The sequence below is a fragment of the Lontra canadensis genome, unplaced genomic scaffold (assembly GCF_010015895.1).
Source record: "Lontra canadensis isolate GAN:19392208 unplaced genomic scaffold, GSC_riverotter_1.0 scaffold33, whole genome shotgun sequence".
Taxonomy (NCBI): domain Eukaryota; kingdom Metazoa; phylum Chordata; class Mammalia; order Carnivora; family Mustelidae; genus Lontra; species Lontra canadensis.
Window position 1 is genome coordinate 6609188 of NW_022631027.1, and position 20251 is coordinate 6629438.

Consider the following 20251-nt stretch of genomic DNA (forward strand, 5'->3'; position numbering starts at 1 on the left):
TTTTTTTTTTTTTTTTTTTTTTTTTTTTTAAGATTTTATTTGACAGAAAGAGACACAGCAAGAGCCAGAACAGAAGCAGAGGAAAGAAGCCCACTTCCCGCTGGGCTCCACATGGGGCTCAATCTCAGGACCCTGGGATCATGACCTGGGCCAAAGGCAAATGCTTAATGACTGAGCCATCCAGTCACTCTGTCTTCTGCTTTCCTGAGACCTCCTGAACTGATTAAGATTGAGGCCAAATTAAAAACGCAGATTCCTGGACTCCAAACCAACAAGTTTGACTCAGTAAGAGGTGGGGGATATTCAGATTTCTGCATTTTAGCTAATACCCACGTGATTCCCAGGCAGAAGTCCAAAGACCACCTTTGAAATGCTGTTTGGTAAGGGCATACTTTCTCCTGAGCTGCTTTTTGTTTGATTGATTGGTTGTTGATTGGTTCTCGTGTGGAGAATGAGTCAGCTCATTCCCTTGTTAGAATGAGTTTTAAAAGAATAGGGGAAAAGGACTTAGAGAAAAGTTAAGCTCTGACTAGCTCAGAGTGATGGAGAGAGGGAAAACGAAAGAAGCTGTCAGAGATCAAGAAAAACGATGGAAGCAAAGGGAAGGAGAAAACAGAGCGGTGAGAAGTTCTTTTATAATTTAACAAACCCCGAGCATTTACTGAACGTCAGCACGTGTGCTGCTGGAGATTCAAGGTGAACTGGGGCAGGGGGGCCCACCCTTAGAGAGTTCACAGGCAACAGCGGGCTGAAGGAAGTTGGAAGGTACTGTGGGAAGGCAGAAGGGGCCCCTCACTCTGGTTTGAAGGACTGGGATAAAGCTTCCAGAAGGGATTCTGTATGCTCTGGAGCAGGACGAGTAGTCCAGGAGGTGGTACCCTGGAGGGGGCCAAAGTGCTTCACAGCAAATATATTCTATTTAGTTTTAAGTATTTTTTCCTATTTACAAAAATCATATATGTTTGTTACGAAGCAACTTATTAGCACAGGAAACTGAAAACCTCTTATAATCCTCCCGGCTACTGTTTACCTCCCATCCCTGTGGGGATTACCAGCCCGGAGTTTGGGGACTCAGTGGCACTGAAGTTCTGTTACCGCCTGGCGAAGTCCGGCATCGGTCCTCCCGCCAGCAGGGGACAGTGCAACGCACGCCTTGAGCTGGCGCGGTCTCTCTTTCACACGTCGCTCGCGTGATCGTCAGTGCTACATACTGCGCCTGCGCACGAGCCGAGGCCTTTTCCCGCAGCCGAGTGTTGCTGGGCCTGCTGGTCTGTGGCGAGCCGCGGACGCCGGTCTCTGGTCCGCAGGATGGTAAGTCGTTACTGGGGAGTCTGGGCTACATCTGCACGCGGGTTCCCTGTCCTTCCCCAAACGCCAGCGTAGGGTCCGTCTCGCACGGTGCAGGGGATGGATGGCGTTGGATTGAGGGTTCTGCTGTGGTAGGGCTGCCGCTCCCAGCGTGGCCTTAATGGCTGCCGCCGGCCGCGCAAACTTTGGGGGGAGGGGTTGACAGAGAAGATCAGGAGCTAGGGCGGCGGATTGGGGAGGGGGCATGAATTAAGTTGACAAGTTTAGGGGATAATACCGGCTCATCCGACCTGGCACCGGCAGTGGGGAGGATTGCATGCAGTTGGTCTCATACTGGGGGTGGGGTGGGGGGAGGAGATGCCTGAGTGGAGATGGGCTGCGGCTCTCCGGACTCAGACACCACTGACTTGTTTCCATGGTTTTTTCGGGAGAGTGTGGGGTTGGTGGGTCTTTAAAAGTGGCTTTTAAACCTAGCAGTCAGCCTGGAGGCTGTGGCTTATCTGGGCCCCGAAAGAGAACTCATTTAGTTTGGTATGTGCTTCCTATCTCTTTCTCTAGACTCTTGTTGCACCAGTTTTTAATGATTTTTGGGATGGGGTGTGTTGCTTTGATAGGTGGGAAACGATGCTGATTTAATCGGAAGTAATTGCCAAATATGCTCTTGACCAGATGAGTTTCGTGGCAAGTGGTTTAGGCTTTGGAAAAACGTGCGTGAACTGTACGAGGGAAATTGGAGGTTAGGTTTCCAGACTGGGACATGGAGTGTTCAGAACAGACTGACGTTAGGCGAGATTGATTGCTGTCTAGACCAGCGCTTTGGAAAAGTGACTGATGGGAAGTAGAAAAGGTGATTCTTGACCCCCTGTGTTTTGAGAAACTGGACTCCACAAAAGTGACAGTTGAAGGGGTTCACTTTTGAAGTTAAAGTGTTACTTTGTTATGCAGTTAACTCAGATGACAAAAATATAAACAGTTTATCAAAGTTTTAATAACATTCTTTTTTTCTTAAAGGGGTTTGTGAAGGTTGTCAAGAATAAGGCTTACTTCAAGAGATACCAAGTGAAATTTAGAAGACGTCGAGGTATGGTCACTTACTCATGTTCACAATTTTTGGAGAATCTGCAGTGGAATAGACTTTTCTTAAGTTATTTTTTCTTTCAGAGGGTAAAACTGATTATTATGCCAGGAAACGCTTGGTAATTCAAGATAAAAATAAGTACAACACACCTAAATACAGGATGATAGTTCGTGTAACCAACAGAGATATCATCTGTCAGGTAAGTTGTATTCTAAATTCAAGCAATGAGTGGTTACCTCACCTTTTTAACTCACTGCTGGAGAAGTTGTACTTAAGCAAAGCATGTATGGATTAAAAGGTCCCTCTAGTGCCTGGCATTCTAAAAACATTGAGTAGTACTTTTCATTTTAGTAGGTCTGAAGTTGGAGCTTGAGTGGGGAGGGTGGTACTTGAAAATACTCTACTGAAAATCAGCCATGTGTGGCAATCTTGACCAAAGTAGTTTAGTCTTGTTTTCTAATGGGCAGGAAGAGGATTGGAGAAATCTAGGCTACCATGCTATTTTATAGGGGTAAGAGGATAAATTTGAGGCCAAGTAGAAGGTTCTTGCACATTGCAGTTCTAGTAGAATAACAAATTGTCACAGACTAAATCCTGACCTGCTGTACATAGCCTTATGTGCCATATAACCATTCCTTATTGAAGAGGTAGGTAGTTGTGAAGTTTTAATTAGGCTCTTAAGATTGTTTTTATTCCTGCCTCCCTTTGAAATAGGTTTGATACATAAGTATGAAGGTTTCTCCCACAAAAAAAGACCTCTACAAAGTGGCAGTTAGTTCCTAGAAATGAGTTTTCTGGGCTTTTACAACTAGAGTAAATTTTCACAGTTAAGATTTTTTGAGTCTTTGCAGGGGGCAGGCACACCTGTTTTCTGGGCAGACTAATTTTTTGGTTGTGAAGACAATGTGTTCCTTCATACCTGAGTTCAGATAAGTAAACAGTGTCAGAAACATTGGACTTTGATATGCGTAGTTCAGAAGATATTTGAAATAATCAGATTTCTTTCTGACTTTTCACTGTGCCTCTTTGATTTATTGGCTGATGCAGCTAAGAGTCTATTTTCAGTATTATTAGGAACAACAGTCCCTAACTTACTCAAAGGCATTTCAATGTTTACAGTCTATATGGTAATTTTAGCTCTGTTTGCGATATTATGACATACATTTACAGAAGTAGTTGACCAAGCCATAAACTCATTGAGTGGGTTTAATAAAGACAGATGCTAAGTGTTGCAGATTTGTTTCCCACTGGTTTTTTTTTTTTTTTTAAGTCCTTTGAAAAAGAAGGCACCTAGAATAAGTAAGCAAACAGTTGAAAGCACAGGTGACTAACCTGTTGTTTCTCTTACAGATTGCTTATGCCCGCATAGAAGGAGATATGATAGTTTGTGCAGCTTATGCTCATGAACTCCCAAAGTATGGTGTGAAAGTTGGCCTGACAAATTACGCTGCAGCATATTGTACCGGCCTGCTGCTGGCCCGCAGGGTATGTAGAAGATATCTTTAAGTAGTATATTTTGGACATAGCTCATTGTTTGGAGTTGTCTGCAAGGTAGATGTTGATACATGAGGAAGATACCCTCAGCTGTGGCTTCTCAGGAGTGTCTGCTGTTGAGCTGTTGCTTGTGGGGTCATCAGGAAGGACAGCTTTATAAGTACAGAATTTGAGACAGCAGTGCATTTTCTAATACTCTGATGAGGTAATTTTTCTGGTTTTTTTGTTTGTTTTTGTTTTTTTGCATTGTTGAGTAGGTCTAGATCAGTGGAATCTAAACCAAAGAATGATAGCCACCAGCCACATGTGGGTGTTGAACACATGAAATGTAGCTAATACTACTGAGGCACTGAATTTTTACCTTAATTTGAATAGCCATTTCTGGCTAGTTAGATACCTTGACTTTGCAGACCTTTGCTACTTAGAAGTATAGATCTTCTGTCAATCAGTGTACATTTAAAATGCAGACTTTACACCCTTGGAATCTGTGTTTTAATAGGATGTCCAGGTTATTTATATACATGTTAAAGTTTGAGAAACAATGTCTTAACCCACTGAGCCACCCAGGCACCCCTACAATGTCTTAAATTTGGGTTGGGGGTTAGCCATGGGTAATGGATTTGGTTTTGTTTTAATTATCTTTGCCTCTGGGTGGCAGCATTTCCTATAATATGCAGGAAGATGGAAATGTGATTTTGTCTTATTTTTGTTTTTTTGTTACTTTGTTTTTCTTTATTTGTATTTATTTATTTGTTATTTTATTTATTTTTATTTTGTTTTCTCAAGTTACTTGACCTTGTTTTGTATTGGAATTGTTACACATGCATTGTTGTTAGGGACTATATCTTCATTGATTGTAAACACATTTGGGTAAGAGTGGGGAACAATGTCATACGTGAGAGGAACATTGTATGTAAGTCACACTGTAAGAAACAGTAGTTAGGTGTACTGGCAGAAGATTCACCCTTACTAACTTAATGTAGTTGGAGAGTAGAGCCATAAAAAATGTTCTCTTATGCCCAGATGCTTCTAAGATTTTAATCAAATTACATGTGGTAACATTTAATACTTGGTTCTTGAGTTACTGTAGCCAAATAGGACTGAGGAAATATGGAAAATAAATTTCTTGAATAGATATGGTTACATCTTAATTGATTACTGCATAAATCAAATATGGACATGTAGGAAAGATACAGAAACTATAAGACAAAGGGGTGGTGAAATTGAATATTTGAAGATTGTTTTTGTAGCATCTTAGTACTTAAAAGTAAATTAGTACAGAGGGTTAAGTGAATTTTGAAGGAAAATTTTTCTAGGTGTCAGGTCATTAAAGTTGTGACTTTTTTTAAAGATTTTATTTATTTATTTGACAGAGAGGGAACACAAGCAGGGGGAGTGGGAGAGGGAGAAGCAGATGCCCTGATAAGCAGGCATCCCGATGCAGGGCTCTATCCCAGGACCCTGCGATCATGACCCTATCCGAAGGCAGATGCTCAGTGACTGAGCCACCCAGGCGCCCCTAAAGTTGTGACTTGATAATGTTAAAATTATTTGAATATATTTAGACTGGCTTTTTTGTTAATAGCTCCTTAATAGGTTTGGCATGGACAAGATCTATGAAGGCCAAGTGGAAGTGACTGGAGATGAATACAATGTGGAAAGCATTGATGGTCAACCTGGTGCCTTCACCTGCTATTTGGATGCAGGGCTTGCCAGAACTACTACTGGAAATAAAGTTTTTGGGGCCCTCAAGGGAGCAGTGGATGGAGGCTTGTCTATCCCTCACAGGTAATAAGAGTATTCAAGTCTTCATTGTTTGGACTGCCAGTATTTCCATTTCTAACTGGTTAGACTTTGGAGATTACTGGATGAATCAATTAAATTAGTACGTAGCTATCCTTGTGTATCTTGTGTACCTGCTATATGCTTCGTACTCTACAAAAGGAACCTGGCAGGGCAGGATGGGATTGTAATGTGTTTTATAAATGAGATTGAGGTTCAGAGGTAAAGGATTTGTTCAAAGTTTTGGAGCCAGTAGTGGGAAAGCAGGGATTGAAACAACTAGCTTTTGTGTTGTAGCTTAGTTTTGGTTAGAAATGAGCACCTCAAGTCCATCCCCTCCCAGTGTATTTTCTTTTCTTTTCTTTCTTTCTTTTTTTTTTTTTTTTTTAAGATTTTATTTATTTATTTGACAGACAGTGATCACAAATAGGCAGAGAGAGAGGAGGAAGCAGGCTCCCTGCCGAGCAGAGAGCCTAGTGCGGGGGCTCAATCCCAGGATCCTGGGATCATGACCTGAGCTGAAGGCAGAGGCTTTAACCCACTGAGCCACCGATGCACACCCGCCCCCGCCCCGCCCCCCCCGCCCCGTGTATTTTCTTTTCATTCAGAATGAAAGTTGGTTTACTCATTTATGGGAACTCTCAGCTCTAGAAAAAAAGTTTGAGAAAAGGCGTATGACAGCTCTCAGCTGGAAATAAGATTGTAGACCATTCTCAGAAGTTGAGTAGGTTTGAATTTGTTAATTCCTAGGTTTTGAGTTAATGGTTTTTGTTCTTGTTGAGTAGATGCATCTTAAAAAATAATTAATTAGCTTCTTAGGGATATTTTAGAGGTTGGTGAATCCTTAACAAAAATATTAGGTTTTGGGTTGGGGAGGTTAGCCTTTAAAATGTAACCTAACTGGAACTTCTGTAATGGTGGGGCATATTTTTTTGAGGACCTGCATGTCTCTTGCAAGACACCTGTCAGATGTGGTCTTCAAAAAATCACTTATTCCCATGTGCCCTGAGGCAGCACTGAGAAATTCTAGGATTTGGAGGGAGCAGTTTTGAAACCCTTTCTTGTGTTTATAAGGAGAACTCATTTTAGTGGTGGAAACTTGGTACATTTCATGGCTTTAAATGTACTTGTAGCATGATTTTCTCTTCTATCTTGGAATTCAGAGATAAGCTGCTGAATGATGATATCCCACTAACTGAGCAGTCAGTAGTTGGTCCTTTGGTTGCATATGATGCAATTAATTGTTTCAAGACGGGACTGATGGCAGCTACTGAAACATTCCGGTTAGTGAACGGATTTTAATCCTTATAATACTAAAATATGAAAAATTTTATTTTAGTACCAAACGATTCCCTGGTTATGATTCAGAAAGCAAGGAATTCAATGCCGAAGTACATCGAAAGCACATCATGGGTCAGAATGTTGCAGATTATATGCGTTACCTAATGGAAGAAGACGAAGATGCATACAAGAAACAATTCTCTCAATACATAAAGAACAACGTAACTCCAGACATGGTAAAAATTTTAACTAAAAATGCCTGTATTAGTTAATTTAGAGGTTTTTTTTTTTTTCGTTAAGACTTTATTTATTTGACATTATAAGTAGGCAGAGGGGCACATGGTGGGGTGGGAGGAGCAGGCTCCCTGCTGAGCAGAGCTCTTAGTGCTGGCTCTATCCCAAGACTGAGACCATGACCTGAGCGGAAAGCAGACACCTAACCCACCGAGCCACCCAGGCTGCCCCAATTTATAGGTTTACTACTTGATTTTGGTGGGTTTATTAGTAGTTTTATTTTGGGTTAATAGTTAAAGGTTGAACATGAGTATGTTAATAGGTATAGATAGACTTAAATAAACAATTCTTATCTTAAAATGGAATGAGATGAAGTTGGGATATTGAGTGAGGGTAAGTTAAAAGTCAAATAGGGTAATTGTAAAGAACTAGACTTACCAACATGCTTTTAGGAATTTTTTAGGTACTAAAGGCCTCAAGGATCTAAATATGAAGCCTTTGGTGGCTTTTACATATTTGACTATTCTAAATCTGTAGACTTAATTCCTGTGGTCATAGTTAGAATCATGTGTCCTGTCTGATAAAAGATTCTAGTTAACTCATTTTGAAGCCATGTGGAAGAAAGGTTCTTTTTAGCAAATAAGTTCTATGTTAACGGAATTTCTGAATGTCTCAGCGTGGATGTAGGGAGTTGTACAGATTAGATCACTAGTTCTCCTTGATGTTGCAAATGTGAGTTTAATGTTGGAAATTTTATCAGCTTAAAGTTGTTTTTTTTTTTTTTTTTTAAGATTTTGTTTATTTATTTGTCATAGAGAAGCGAGAGCGAGCACAGGCAGACAGAGTGGCAGGCAGAGGCAGAGGGAGAAGCAGGCTCCCTGCCAAGCAAGGAGCCCAATGTGGGACTCGATCCCAGGACGCTGGGATCATGACCTGAGCCGAAGGCAGCTGCTTAACCAACTGAGCTACCCAGGCGTCCCTAAAGTTGTATTTTTAAGACTGACTATTAACGCACTGTAGTCATGGAAGATAGGCATAGAACACAAAAATAGCATTGATTTTTATAAAACTTGTACACAACTATGGAGTTGTAAATAAATTAATAGTTACCTATCAAATGACTGTTATGTTAGTGCACAGTTTCTATTTTCACACTGCTTTGGTTATGAAAAACAAATTTCTTTGAGTGAGTGAGTGCATAGTGGGGGAGGGGCAGAAGGCATCCGGCATGGGGGGGCCTCAGTCTCATGACCCTGGGATCATGACTGAGCCATCCAGGCACCCTGTGAAAATTGTTCTTAAAATGAGTTATAATTGGAAAAGATCCCTTTGTTATTTGTATGCTTAGTACAGTCTAGGGCTAATAAACACATAACTTGAGTTTTTTTTGAGCTAGGAAAAGGGTAGTATGCCATTAGTTTATATTAGTAAATGCAAGTGCATGTTAGTTTTCAGAAACCCATATTTGTATATTATTTAATTGCCCTTGTTCACTCTGGTAAATAGGACTTTTACTTGTGATTATAATTCTGTTTGGCCTGCATAATTTTTCTTCCTAAGACCTCTCTTGCTCTGGTAATGTTGAACTTGTTCAGAAACTTCAAAATCTCAAGCTGCTTTCAGATAGCCATTTTCTAATGCTTTCCTATATATTTGATATATTTCAGCTGGACCACTCTTAGGCTGATGTACTTTTCCTGGCTAGCTCATCAGTTTGATCTTTGGAGGCCTCTTATGCATGCCTGCTAAACTCCTCTGCTGACATCTGACATGTCTCCAAGAGGAAAGTGGTCTTCACTTAAAACTCAGTGCTATTATCTACATACATGGTTGTGAATCCTGTTTGTCTCTTAGGAAGGAATGGACCGAGTTGCTTAGATTTATTAAATGACTACATTTGACATCATCAAATGGACTCGTTAAATACAGTGGAAAGCCATAATAGAGTGCAGAGGTAGAGAAATTAATTTTCAGGAGGGATTTAGGTAGTTGAGGTCTCATGCAATGTTTGCATTATTTTCATTTGCTAAGTTTTACACAGATGCATGTAGTAATCACATTTTCTCTATGTTGAAGGAGTAATTTTAGAGTTGGGATTACTTTATTTTTTAGGGGCATGTAATTGCTACTAGATTGGGATAGTGAACGTTCAGGTATTTTATAGCTGCTTCAAGACTTGATCTTCCATAGAATCAATAGTCATTATTTAGAGGTGGTACTTGAAGTAATTCAGAGAATTTCAGCATTGGTTTTTGATGAGTTTTAGAACAAAATTCTCTTTAAGATCTAATTGGATGGTGTTTGGGGGTTTTCTGGGGCAATTCAAACTTTCTGTTCCCACAGACACCTAGTAGTAGATACAAGAGGTCCCTGGTATGCAGTGCTGGGAGTAGCATTGGAAGACCTGTCAGATACTGATGGAAAATACAAATCTGGGAAATATGGGAGAACAAAAATGAATTTATAGCAATTCTTTGTACTCTTCCCTATATACTCTTCCTCTTACCATCTTAAGTACTTTGTTTTGGCACAAATCCTCACTTGAATAAAAGAATTTAGGTCAGATAATACTTAAATGAACATAAATGTTTTTACAGAAACCCATTTGCTCTCAACTTGAGTGACTCAAAGTATAGCTGAATTCCTCAGAAATACATGCAAATTTTTGAGTGAGTTTTGTGAATAGTGTCAGTTCACATTGCCAATGGTAATTTCTTAAGAAAATGTGGGTTACATGTAGAATTTAAATTGATACCAGGGTTGACCTAGTTCCTTTTGACAGTCTGGTTTAGGGATAAAAATAGAACAAGTAGTAGACGTGCACATTATATGACTGTTAGGGCATGTGAAATGAAACCAAGTACTGTTTGCTTTGCTTTCTTTCAGATGGAGGAGATGTATAAGAAAGCTCATGCTGCTATACGAGAGAACCCAGTCTATGAGAAGAAGCCTAAGAAAGAAGTTAAAAAGAAGAGGTATGCATCTTACTGTTGCCTTTTCAAGAGAAAGGTTAAAAGGAGTTCCTTACCTTGTTTCTTCTTATTCACACTCTCATTGAAGTTGTGCAAACTCGATCACTAGCTCTGCATGATGTTGCAGAAGTGAGGGGAACCAGGTTTGCTAAAGCAATTGTGGTGATAGAAATTTATTAGCCTCAGAAGATACTTACTGAGCTGACCTATTCTATCCCAGTACAGTATAACTACCAATTACTGCATTTAAACATTTTATTGTTTTTTTTGTTGTTGTTGTTTTACCAGTTACTCCATTTTTAAAGTTAGATTAAGATCATAAATAAGTATGTATATTAGAACTTGGATTGTTTGACCTGATCACAGTCTTTTTCAATCAGAGTTAACTATTTTCTATCCTCTGTAGCGGTGATATTTAAAAATTACATTTATCTCTTTATTTTACTTTGTTTTGTAGGTGGAATCGTCCCAAAATGTCTCTTGCCCAGAAGAAAGATCGGGTAGCTCAGAAGAAGGCAAGCTTCCTTCGAGCTCAGGAGCGGGCTGCTGAGAGCTAATAAACCAAACCACAATTTTCTATGAAGATTTTTCAGATAAAGGCAATAATAAACTTATTCATCAAGCAGCTATCTGTGTTAAACTCTTAATTAATGAAACTGTAGGAAATAACCTGAAATACAAAAGGAGAGGAGTTGACAGGTTTTTTTTTTCTTTGAGAAACAAGTATGACTTAACATACTGACTCAAAGTTCACACCTGCTTCTCAGTCTTGTTTTCCCTGACAGGAGTTATCCCTCTGGTTGTATGATGTGCAGCCCTCCCGAAATAAGTCTGGCAAGCAAGAGACCAACTGTGCACTAGGAAATGTTTCTTCCATTCATTTATTGTAACCAGATGGCTGGTGGGAAGAAAAAGTACCTTCAGAGTAAACAATTTTTTAAAAAGCAAAACTGGTGCTAATCAATGGCTTTAATTTTTGAGAGAAAGCGGTTTCAGTGAAGTTCACATAACTAACATTCACTTCAATCAGGTGAAACTTTTGAGCAGAATATATTGGGTCTTCAAAAGAGGTGTTCTATTTTATGGAGATGTTGAAAGGTACATGCCAGATCTTAACATAAAAATAACATTAAAGGGCAAATAATAACTTGCATATCAAGTTCACATGAAAAAAATTTACATGCCTCTTAAGAAATAGCCCTTTGGCCAACAGGAAATACTGTTCAAAAATGGAAAATTGTTACTAGAAAGTTCCATGGTTTCAGAGTCTGGCTCCTAATGTCCCACTTCTCCATAGCTCAAATTCAGATAAATGGATCTGGATTGGGTTGATGGCCTTAAGAATGTCCGTTTTGAAGGACTGAGCTCATGGACACTAAGAAGGACCCATCAAATCTAGGATGATGAAAGCTCATCCAGTTTCAGCCTCTAAAATTTGCAATTAAATATTGCCAAGTAGAACATGTTTTGATGGATTTTTAATTTTAAGAGGCTAATAATCATTCAAAACATTCTGAAGCCATTTAACATTTGATGTCTAAATGTTTAAGTCTATAAATAAAACAAACCATGCTATTAACCCAACATCTGTTTATAAGTAACTACCTGCTTTGCAGTCTTAATTTCTGTTAATGTGCAAACTTTACCATGCTAAGACTTCAGTAAATATAATTTCTTTTTTTAAACAGCAGCTTCAATGTTTCAATGCAAACAATTCCAGCAATGGTATTTTGGCTAACAAATCTACAAAATACTTGCACTGTTAATGTTTATGGAATGAGGATTTCACAGCATTATTTTAGGTCATGAGTCAAAATAGTTACACAGTGAATGTACTGGAAAATCTACCAGGGCTTCCAATAGGAATGAAATCTTTGGACCTGTTCATCCTATACTTCCTGCCATTACTTCAGCAATCAATATGTATCTCAAGATGATGACTTCTTAAAACCAGGGGAAAGGGGTTTGTGTAACTGGCAAGGATTTGAATCAGAAGCCATCTTTTTTTTAAATGCTCAAAATTTTTCCTTAGAATTGTTTCCTATAATCACAATGTCCAAATGAATTAAGAGTCATTTGTATAGGAAATTTTCTTCCACAGTAATGTTTTTAGGTTATTTAGTATCAAAGAATGTTCCATTTCCATTTGATTTGCTGTGACTTTGAGAGCAATACAAGAATAAAGTTGCTTTTCCAGTTCCTCACGAATTTCACTTGGAGCACCACGCAGTAGGTAGTCTTTGAGTAACTGACAGGCTTTTGCTAAGTTGGGTTGTATCACTTCTGAAGTACACTTCATTGTACTCTGATCACAGCTAGTTCGACAATCAGTGCCATAAACACAGTCCAAATCAGACTCACAGTGGCGATCCTTTATAATTTCTTTCAGGTTTGTCTCTGGCACAATTTTTCTCATGTCCACCATTTTCAAATCATACTTATCGTTATAACCTAGGTTTTTGGCACTAATATCACACATTAGGAAGTTTCCATAGGGGCCGTGGAAAACATCTTCCACAAATTCTAGGAGTCCTATGGCTATTTTAGCCTTTCTAGGCCATGATGGTGTGAACAGCTGATCCATGCTTCTTCTGAACCCAGATGGAATAAAAAGTTCAATGACCCATGGAAGGCTTATTCCATAAAGAGAGGTATATTCAACACTTTCCATCACATAAAGATCACCACAGAATCCCATTAATTTGGGGGTATGTTCTTTATCTTGAAGTATCACCATGAGAAGAAATTCATTTAGTTGAAGAAGTGCCCATGCTGACTTTGCTTCTCCCAAGGAAACCTGGCCATCTTTGTCTCCATCAGCCACCGTCAAGATGAGATTAACCAGTTCAGAGAGATTTCCTTGGTCACCCAACTTTGCCTAAAACGGTTAAGAATTTAGCCAAATACAGGTTTGAAAAATTGCTCATATGTAATATACATACTAACTTTATGGGGATTACCATGCTAAGTAATCTTGTTACTGAGTCTCCATAAAGGAACTTAATACATCTCCAAATATTTATGATGCTTACTGAGTTAATTAGAAGTATGTTTTATATAGTTGTAGTAAAGCCGACTTAAGTATATTTAAGAAATGGGCCACCCTAGCTCCCATAGCTCCCTGGGCCCTGTTGATATCCAACACACAAATTATTCTGTCTTATTCATACATTGACTTGCAAAATTGCCGTGTAATGTGCTCATGTCTGAAGTTATAATAACGGTCAAATAAGGTCTGAAGTTACAAGTTGTAATAAGGGTCAAACAGGAGAAAATTATTTTCTCCTGTTTTGTAGTCAATACATTAACAACTGTTTTCTTCAAATTGTATTGTTCCAATGGTGGTTAAAAAATATGTCCCTGTGAAGTTTCTTAAGATAAAATAGTACGAAAATGTAAAATTAAAAGTAAGATTTTGAGTGAAAATATGACACCAAAAAAAGATTCTTGGGGCGCCTGGGTGGCTCAGTAGGTTAAGCCTCTGCCTTCAGCTCAGGTGGGGCTCTCTGCTCAGCAGGGAGCCTGCTTACACACACACACACACACACACACACACACACACACACACACCCGCCTGCCTCTCTGCCTCCTTGTGATCTCTCTGTCAAATAATAAAATCTTTAAAAAAAAAAGATTCCAATATCATAAATTTTTTCTTTAATATATTTAATCTTTGAGTATTTCTTTAAATTTTTTAAAATAGTTTTCAGTCAGGACATATATACTAATTTTAGCCCTTCCCCACCTTTTAAAAAGTGTGTATCAGGTACAGTGTCAAACTATACAGCTGCTCATCTACTTAACTCCTCTTTCATATCTGGACATCTTTAGCTAGCATAAATAATGTTAATGTAAGCATCCTCCTCAGATTTTGTTTGAATTTTTTCCTCAAGATGGAGTCCTGGGTATAAGTTAAAGAATAGCAACATTTTTATGGTTTAGGATGAGGTCTTGCTAACTCTTTCAGAAGAATGTACCACTTCACACTAGCAACATGTGAATAGATAAATACTTACTTTAAAGAGACTGTAGACCATTTCTTTGAATTTCTGTACGGTAGTTCCCCTAGTTGGCTTATCAAATAGCACTATTTCTTTCCTTGGTTCCAATTCAGTCCCAAAATCAAGATGAAGTGCTTGTTCCATTTGACATTTCACAACACCTGGCAGATTACCCCAAATCCCTAAATACATCTACGTGAAAAAAGAATGACAAATTAGTCCTTAGGCTGAGCAGAAAACTTTACCGTGTATTTTTAGTGTTTTCTTCCTCTTACAAAAACACACAAACAAGTAACAAAACATTGAGATTTAGCTTTTTTCTGTAACTTTTAAATTATAAAAGTAATTCATGCCTAAATAAACGTATTTTTGACCATGATCAATTTTATTTTTTCCAATTTATTATAAAATATTAAAAACATAGAATTTACCATCTTAACCATTTTTAGAGTACACCTTATTACATTCACAATGTTGTGCAGCCATCACCACTATCCTTTTGTAGCACTCTTCATCTTGTAAAATTGAAACTCTATACCTATTAAATAACTCCCTGTTCCCCTTTCCCACCCCCCAGCCCCTGGCATCACCATTTTACTCTCTATCTTTATAATTTTGACTTCTTTAAGCATCTCATATAAATGGAACCACACAAAATTTGTCTTTTTGTGATTGACTTATTTCACTGAACATTATGTTCTCAAGATACAGACAGTTGCATGTGTCAGAATTTTCTCCTTTTTAAAGCTGAATAATAGTTCATTGTATGGCTAAACCACATTTTGCATTTCTATTCATCTGCTAATGGACCCTTGGATGCTTCCCTGTTTTAGCTATTGTGAATAATGCTGACCTGAACTTGGGTGTAAGAATATCTTTTGGAGACTCTGCTTTCAATTTTTTTAGATATGTATCCAGAAGTAAAATTGCTGGATCATAAGAACAGTATATTTTTAATATTTTGAGGAACTGTTTTTTTCAGTGGCTGTTTTACATTCTCACCAACAGTGCAAAAGGGTTCCAATTTCTCTCCATCCTTGTCAACACTTGTTAATTTCCATTTTTTGACAGTAGCCATCCTACGTGTATGAAATGGTATCTCACTGTGATTTTGATTTGTATTTCCCTCACGATCAAGTGATGCTGAGCATCTTTTCATATACTTATTGGCCATTTGTGCATCTTTTTCTAAGAAATGCCTATTTAAGTATTTTGCACATTTTAAAATCTGGTAGTTTTCTTGTTGAGTTATAAGAGTTCTCTCTTTCTTTTTTTTCTTAGTAAACTCTACACATATTGGGGCACAAATTCATGACCCTGTGATCAAGAGTTGCATGTTTTACCAACTGAGCCAGCCAGGTGCCCCAGGAGTTCTCTATATATTCTAGATATATTTTTTAAAGATTTTATTTATTTATTTGACAGAGAAAGATCACAAGTAGGCAGAGAGGCAGGCAGAGAGAGAGGGGGAAGCAGGCTCCCTGCTGAGCAGAGAGCCTGATGCAGGCTCAATTCCAGGACCCTGCGACCATGACCTGAGCAGAAGGCAGAGGATTAACCCACTGAGCCATCCAGGCACCCCTATATATTCTAGATATTAATCCCTATTGGATATATGATTTGCAAATATTTTCTCTCATTCTGTAGATTGGATATTCTTTTGATGTACAAAATTTTTAAATTTTCATAAAGTACAATTTGTCTCTTCTTCTTTTGTTGCTTGTGCCTTTGGTATCAGAGCCAAGAAATGCTTACTAAATCCAATGTCATGAAGATTTTACCCTATATTTTTTCTAGGAGTTTTATGCTTTTAGTTCTTACATTTAAGTCTTTGATCTGTTTTGACTTGATTTTTACATATAGTATTAGGTAAGGGTCCCACTTTGTTCTTTTGCATGTGGATATCCAGTTTTCCCAGCATGGTCTGTTGAATAGACAGTCCTTGGGGTGCCTGGGTGGTTCAGTGGGTTAAGCCTCTACCTTCGGCTCAGGTCATGATCTCAGGGTCCTGGGATCGAGCCCTGAATCAGGCTCTCTGTTTGGCAGGGAGCCTGCTTCCCCCTCTCTCTCTGCCTGCTTGTGATCTCTCTGTCAAATAAATAAATACCATCTTAAAAAAAAAAAAAAAAAAGACAGTCCTTTCTCTATCGAATGGTCTTAGCACTCTTGTCAAAAATCATTTGACCAGGGGAACCTGGGTGACTCAGCGGGTTAAGCCTCTGCCTTCAGCTCAGGTCACCATCTCAGGGTCCTGGGATCAAGCCCCGCATCGAGCTCTCTGCTTGGCAGGGAGCCTGCTTCATCTCTCTCTCTGCCTGTCTCTCTGCCTACTTGTGATCTCTCTCTCTCTCTCTCTGTCGAATAAATAAATAAAATCTTTAAAAAAAAATCATTTGACCAAATACGTGAGAGCTTATTTCTGGGTTCTCTATTCTATTGATCTGTATGTCTGTCTTCATTCTAGTACATACTGTTTTGATTACTGTAGCTTTGTAGTAAGTTCTGAAATCAGGAAGTATGAGTCCTCCAGCTCTATAGTACTTTTTCATGACTGTTTTGCTATTTGGTGTCCTTTGAGATTCCATTTTGGGCAGGTTTTTCTATTTCTACAAAAAAAGTCTTCAGAATTTTGATAGGGATTTCACTGAATCTATAGATCAATTTGGGTAGTATTAACGTTTAACAATACTAAGTCTTCCAATCCATGAACATGGGATATGTCTCCATTTGTTTATAGCTTTAATTTCTTTCAGCAATGCTTTGAAGTTTTCATTGTACAAGTCCTTCACCTTCATTGTACACTTTCATTGTACAAGTCCTTCCCCTGGTTAATTCCTAAGTACTTTATTCTTTTTGATACTACGTAAATGGAATGGTTTTCTTTTCTTTCTTTTCTTTACTTTCTTTCTTTCTTTCTTTTTTTCTTAGATTGTATGTATGTATGTATGTGAGACAGAGAGAGAGAGCACAAGCAGGGAAGAGAGGGAGAAGCAGGCTCCCCAAGAGCAGGGAACTCAATGCAGGGTTTGATCCCAGGAACCCTGTGATCAAGATCTGCGCTGAAGGCAGATGCTTAATGGACTGAGCCTCCCAGGTGCCCCGGAATGGTTTTCCTAATTTTCTTTGTGGATTGTTCATTGTTACTATACGGAAATACAACTGATTTTTGTGTGTTGACTTTGTTTCCAGCTACTTTGCTGAATTCATTTATTAGCTATAAGAACTTTTTCCTACATAGATAAAAGGTTTTTCTACCCTCCATAAAATGTTTTTCTACCTCCCATGGTCTACATAAAAGATCATGTCATCTGCAAACAGATATAATTTTATTTTTTCCTTCCTAATTTGGGTGCCTTTTATTTATCTTTCTTGTCTAACTGATTTGGCTAGAACATCTAGTATTATGTTGAATACAAGTGGCAAAAGTGGGCATCTTTGCCTTGTTCCTGATTTTAGAGGAAAAGCTTTCAGATTTTCACAACTGAGTACGATATTAGCTATGGGTTTTTCATATGTATATTTTATTATGTTGAGGTAGTTGCCTTCTATTCCTATTTGTTGAGTGTTTTTATCATAGGAGTGTACTGAATTTTGTAAATACTTTTCCTGCTTCAACTGAGATGATCCTGTGGATTTTCCCCCCTTCATTCTATTGATCTAGTGTACTAAATTGACTTTTGTATGTTGAACCATCCCAGCATTCCAGGAATAAATCCCATTTGGCTGTGGTATATGATCTTTTTAATATGCTCAATTTGGTTTGGTAGTATTTTGTTGAATATTTTGCATTAATGTACACGAAGTCTGTAGATTTCTTTCCTTGTTCAAGTGTCTTTAGCTGGGTTTGGTATCACGGTAATGCTGGCCTCACAGAATGAGTCAGTAAGTATTCCTTCCTTTTTAGTTTTTGGAAAAGGTTGAGAAGGACTTAAATGTTTGGTAGAATCCACCAGTGAAGGCAACAGGCTCACAGCTTTTCTTGTTGGGAGACTCTTGATTACTGATTTAATCTCCTTATTAGTGATAGATCTATTCAGATTTTCTATTTCTTGCTAAGTTTTCTGTTTCTAGAATTTGTCCATTTTGTCTAGGTTACCTAACTTGTTGGTGTACAATTGTTCATAGTACTCTCATGTAATCCTTTTTTTTCTGTAGAGTCAGTAGTAATGTCCCCACTTCATTCCTGATTTTAGTAATTTGAGCCTTCTCTTTTTTTCTTTGACCATCTAGCTAAAGGTTTGTCCATTTTGTTGCTCTTTCCCAAGCTTTTGGTTTCATTGATTTTTCTCTATTGTTTTTCTATTCTCCATTTCATTTATCTCTTGTGTAAACTGTATTATTTATTTCCTTCTGCTAGATTTGGGTTTAGTTTGTTCTTTTTCAAGTTCCTTAAATTGTAAAGTCAGCTTGTTGATTCGAGATCTTTCTTGTTTCTTAATTAAGCATTTATAGCTACAAATACATTTTTTAAGTCACATTACACAGAAAGATGAAAGGCAAAACTCTTCTGTTTCCATTTCCCTAATACCATACCCTAGAATTAGTCATTATTAATTAATATAAGATCCACGAGGGAAGTAATCTATCTTAATCATCACTGAATTCCTAATAACTAAACAGTGTCTGGAATATACTGGGAATAAGGGATTAATAATCAACATCTGTTGGATGAGTGAATCAAAGCATACAAAATTGAAGTATATAAATCCTAACGCTCTGGTTCAAGAATTCTAACAATACTTCATTTTAAGGTAAAATTAGAGTGCACTATCATTCTGGAATGTTTATTTGTAAATAACCATACCTGATTGCTGGGCTTGGTGGATAAGCATTTCCCAAAGTAAAGAGTTTCTGTAACACAAAGGCTATTACATGCAGGCCCATCAATAACTCCAGTCTTGTACTTGTCACACTAAGAGCCAGGAAACAAAAAAGTAGTTAATAGAAAAATGTTATAAAAAGAAACAATAAACAATGTAAGGAGATATCTGTATTCTTTAAGATGAAGTTCTATGATGAAAAGAACTCAGGCTCTGGATTTGGACAGACCTGAATTTGAATCCAAGCTCTGTCCTTACCAGCTATATGATGATGAAAGACCTTGCTGGGACTAGGGTGTGCACAGAATTTGGAAGCTATTTTTCCCCCTTAACATGGTCTGAGGTGGTATGATACCTGGTCTCCCTAAGATTAAAGGCAGTCTTTTAAAAAGTGGCTGTGGTTTTAAAATAAAAAGTTAAAGTTTAAAATACCAAAAATAGGGACATCTGAGTGGCTCAGTTGGTTAAGCCACTGCCTTTGGCTCAGGTCATGATCCCAGAGTCCTGGGATTGAGTCCCATATCAGGCTTCCCCTGCTCTGCAAAGACCCTGCTTCTCCCTCTCCCTCTGACTGCCACTCTGCTCACTTGTGCTCTCTCTCTCTCTCTCTGTCAAATAAATAAATTAAATCTTTAAAAGAAAACCCTAAAATATTGGGGTGCCTGGGTGGCTCAGTCAATTAAGCGTCTGCCTTTGACCCAGGTCATGATTCCAGGGCTCTGGGATTGAGACCCATGTCAGGCTCCTTGCTTAGCAAGGAGTCTGCTTCTTCCTCTCCCTCTGCCCTTCCTCCTCCACTCATGGTATCTCTCACTTTCTCTCTCTCAAATAAATAAAATCTTTTAAAAAGTTCCCAAAATATTTAAAAATAACAAAATGAAATTGTCATCTGGTCATCCTTGAGATCACCGAAAAACAAGAAAATAAGAAAAATGAACACAAACTCCATCTTTTATAAGGTACCAAGTTAACCCTAAGACACAATTAGTGAAGATGGCCTACAAAATGGCCTACAAAGTTGAGTGAAAATTATACCAGAGTCCAAAGTATGTTGAGATTAAGTACCTGCTGTGACTTTAGTTCTCAATGTTGGCACAGCACTAAAGAGGTAGTACACCTGAGGAGGAGGTTGTAAATCACCTGATTTACATTGAAAGTTTAAGGGGCACAAGCTGTGGGAACTTTCAAGGACTCTGGCATCCCGAAGCAGCAGGACAAGGCAGTGCTGAGTGATAAATTCCTTTAAAATGTTATCTTTGTTGGAGGCAGTCTGTTAATGAA

The 20251-nt window shown here is 38.3% G+C and overlaps 2 protein-coding genes and 2 non-coding genes across 7 annotated transcripts in view; 3 read left to right on the top strand and 1 right to left on the bottom strand.

The window, feature by feature from the left end:
- Nucleotides 1-1188: 1188 nt before the first annotated feature.
- RPL5 (ribosomal protein L5) lies at nt 1189-10776 on the top strand. Of its 3 annotated transcripts, none has more exons than XM_032867144.1 (8): nt 1190-1311; nt 2320-2389; nt 2470-2585; nt 3737-3871; nt 5466-5668; nt 7002-7179; nt 10064-10152; nt 10607-10776. In XM_032867144.1, the coding sequence occupies exons 1-8, from the start codon at nt 1309-1311 to the stop codon at nt 10704-10706; spliced, it is 894 nt and encodes a 297-aa protein (XP_032723035.1). In that variant the 5' UTR covers nt 1190-1308; the 3' UTR covers nt 10707-10776. The 3 variants fall into 3 exon arrangements, with proteins under 3 accessions (XP_032723038.1, XP_032723035.1, XP_032723037.1); XM_032867146.1 differs by having other exon boundaries at nt 10067-10152; XM_032867147.1 differs by lacking the exons at nt 10064-10152; nt 10607-10776 and adding an exon at nt 8845-9137 and having other exon boundaries at nt 1189-1311.
- LOC116873502 lies at nt 6835-6930 on the top strand. Its single transcript, XR_004383826.1, has one exon. It is a non-coding gene; the product is annotated as a small nucleolar RNA SNORD21 (small nucleolar RNA).
- LOC116873504 lies at nt 10240-10376 on the top strand. The gene has a single exon (XR_004383828.1). It is a non-coding gene; the product is annotated as a small nucleolar RNA SNORA66 (small nucleolar RNA).
- Nucleotides 10777-11834: 1058 nt separating the features above from the next.
- Nucleotides 11835-20251, bottom strand: part of DIPK1A (divergent protein kinase domain 1A) — a 121627-nt gene continuing 113210 nt past the window's right edge. For both annotated transcript variants that reach the window (XM_032867142.1, XM_032867143.1), the window contains 3 exons: nt 18955-19062; nt 14166-14342; nt 11835-13027 (listed from right to left, as the gene is read on the bottom strand). In XM_032867142.1, the coding sequence (XP_032723033.1) occupies nt 12215-13027; nt 14166-14342; nt 18955-19062 (1098 nt within the window). In that variant the 3' untranslated portion in view covers nt 11835-12214. The remainder of the gene's footprint in view (nt 13028-14165; nt 14343-18954; nt 19063-20251) is intronic.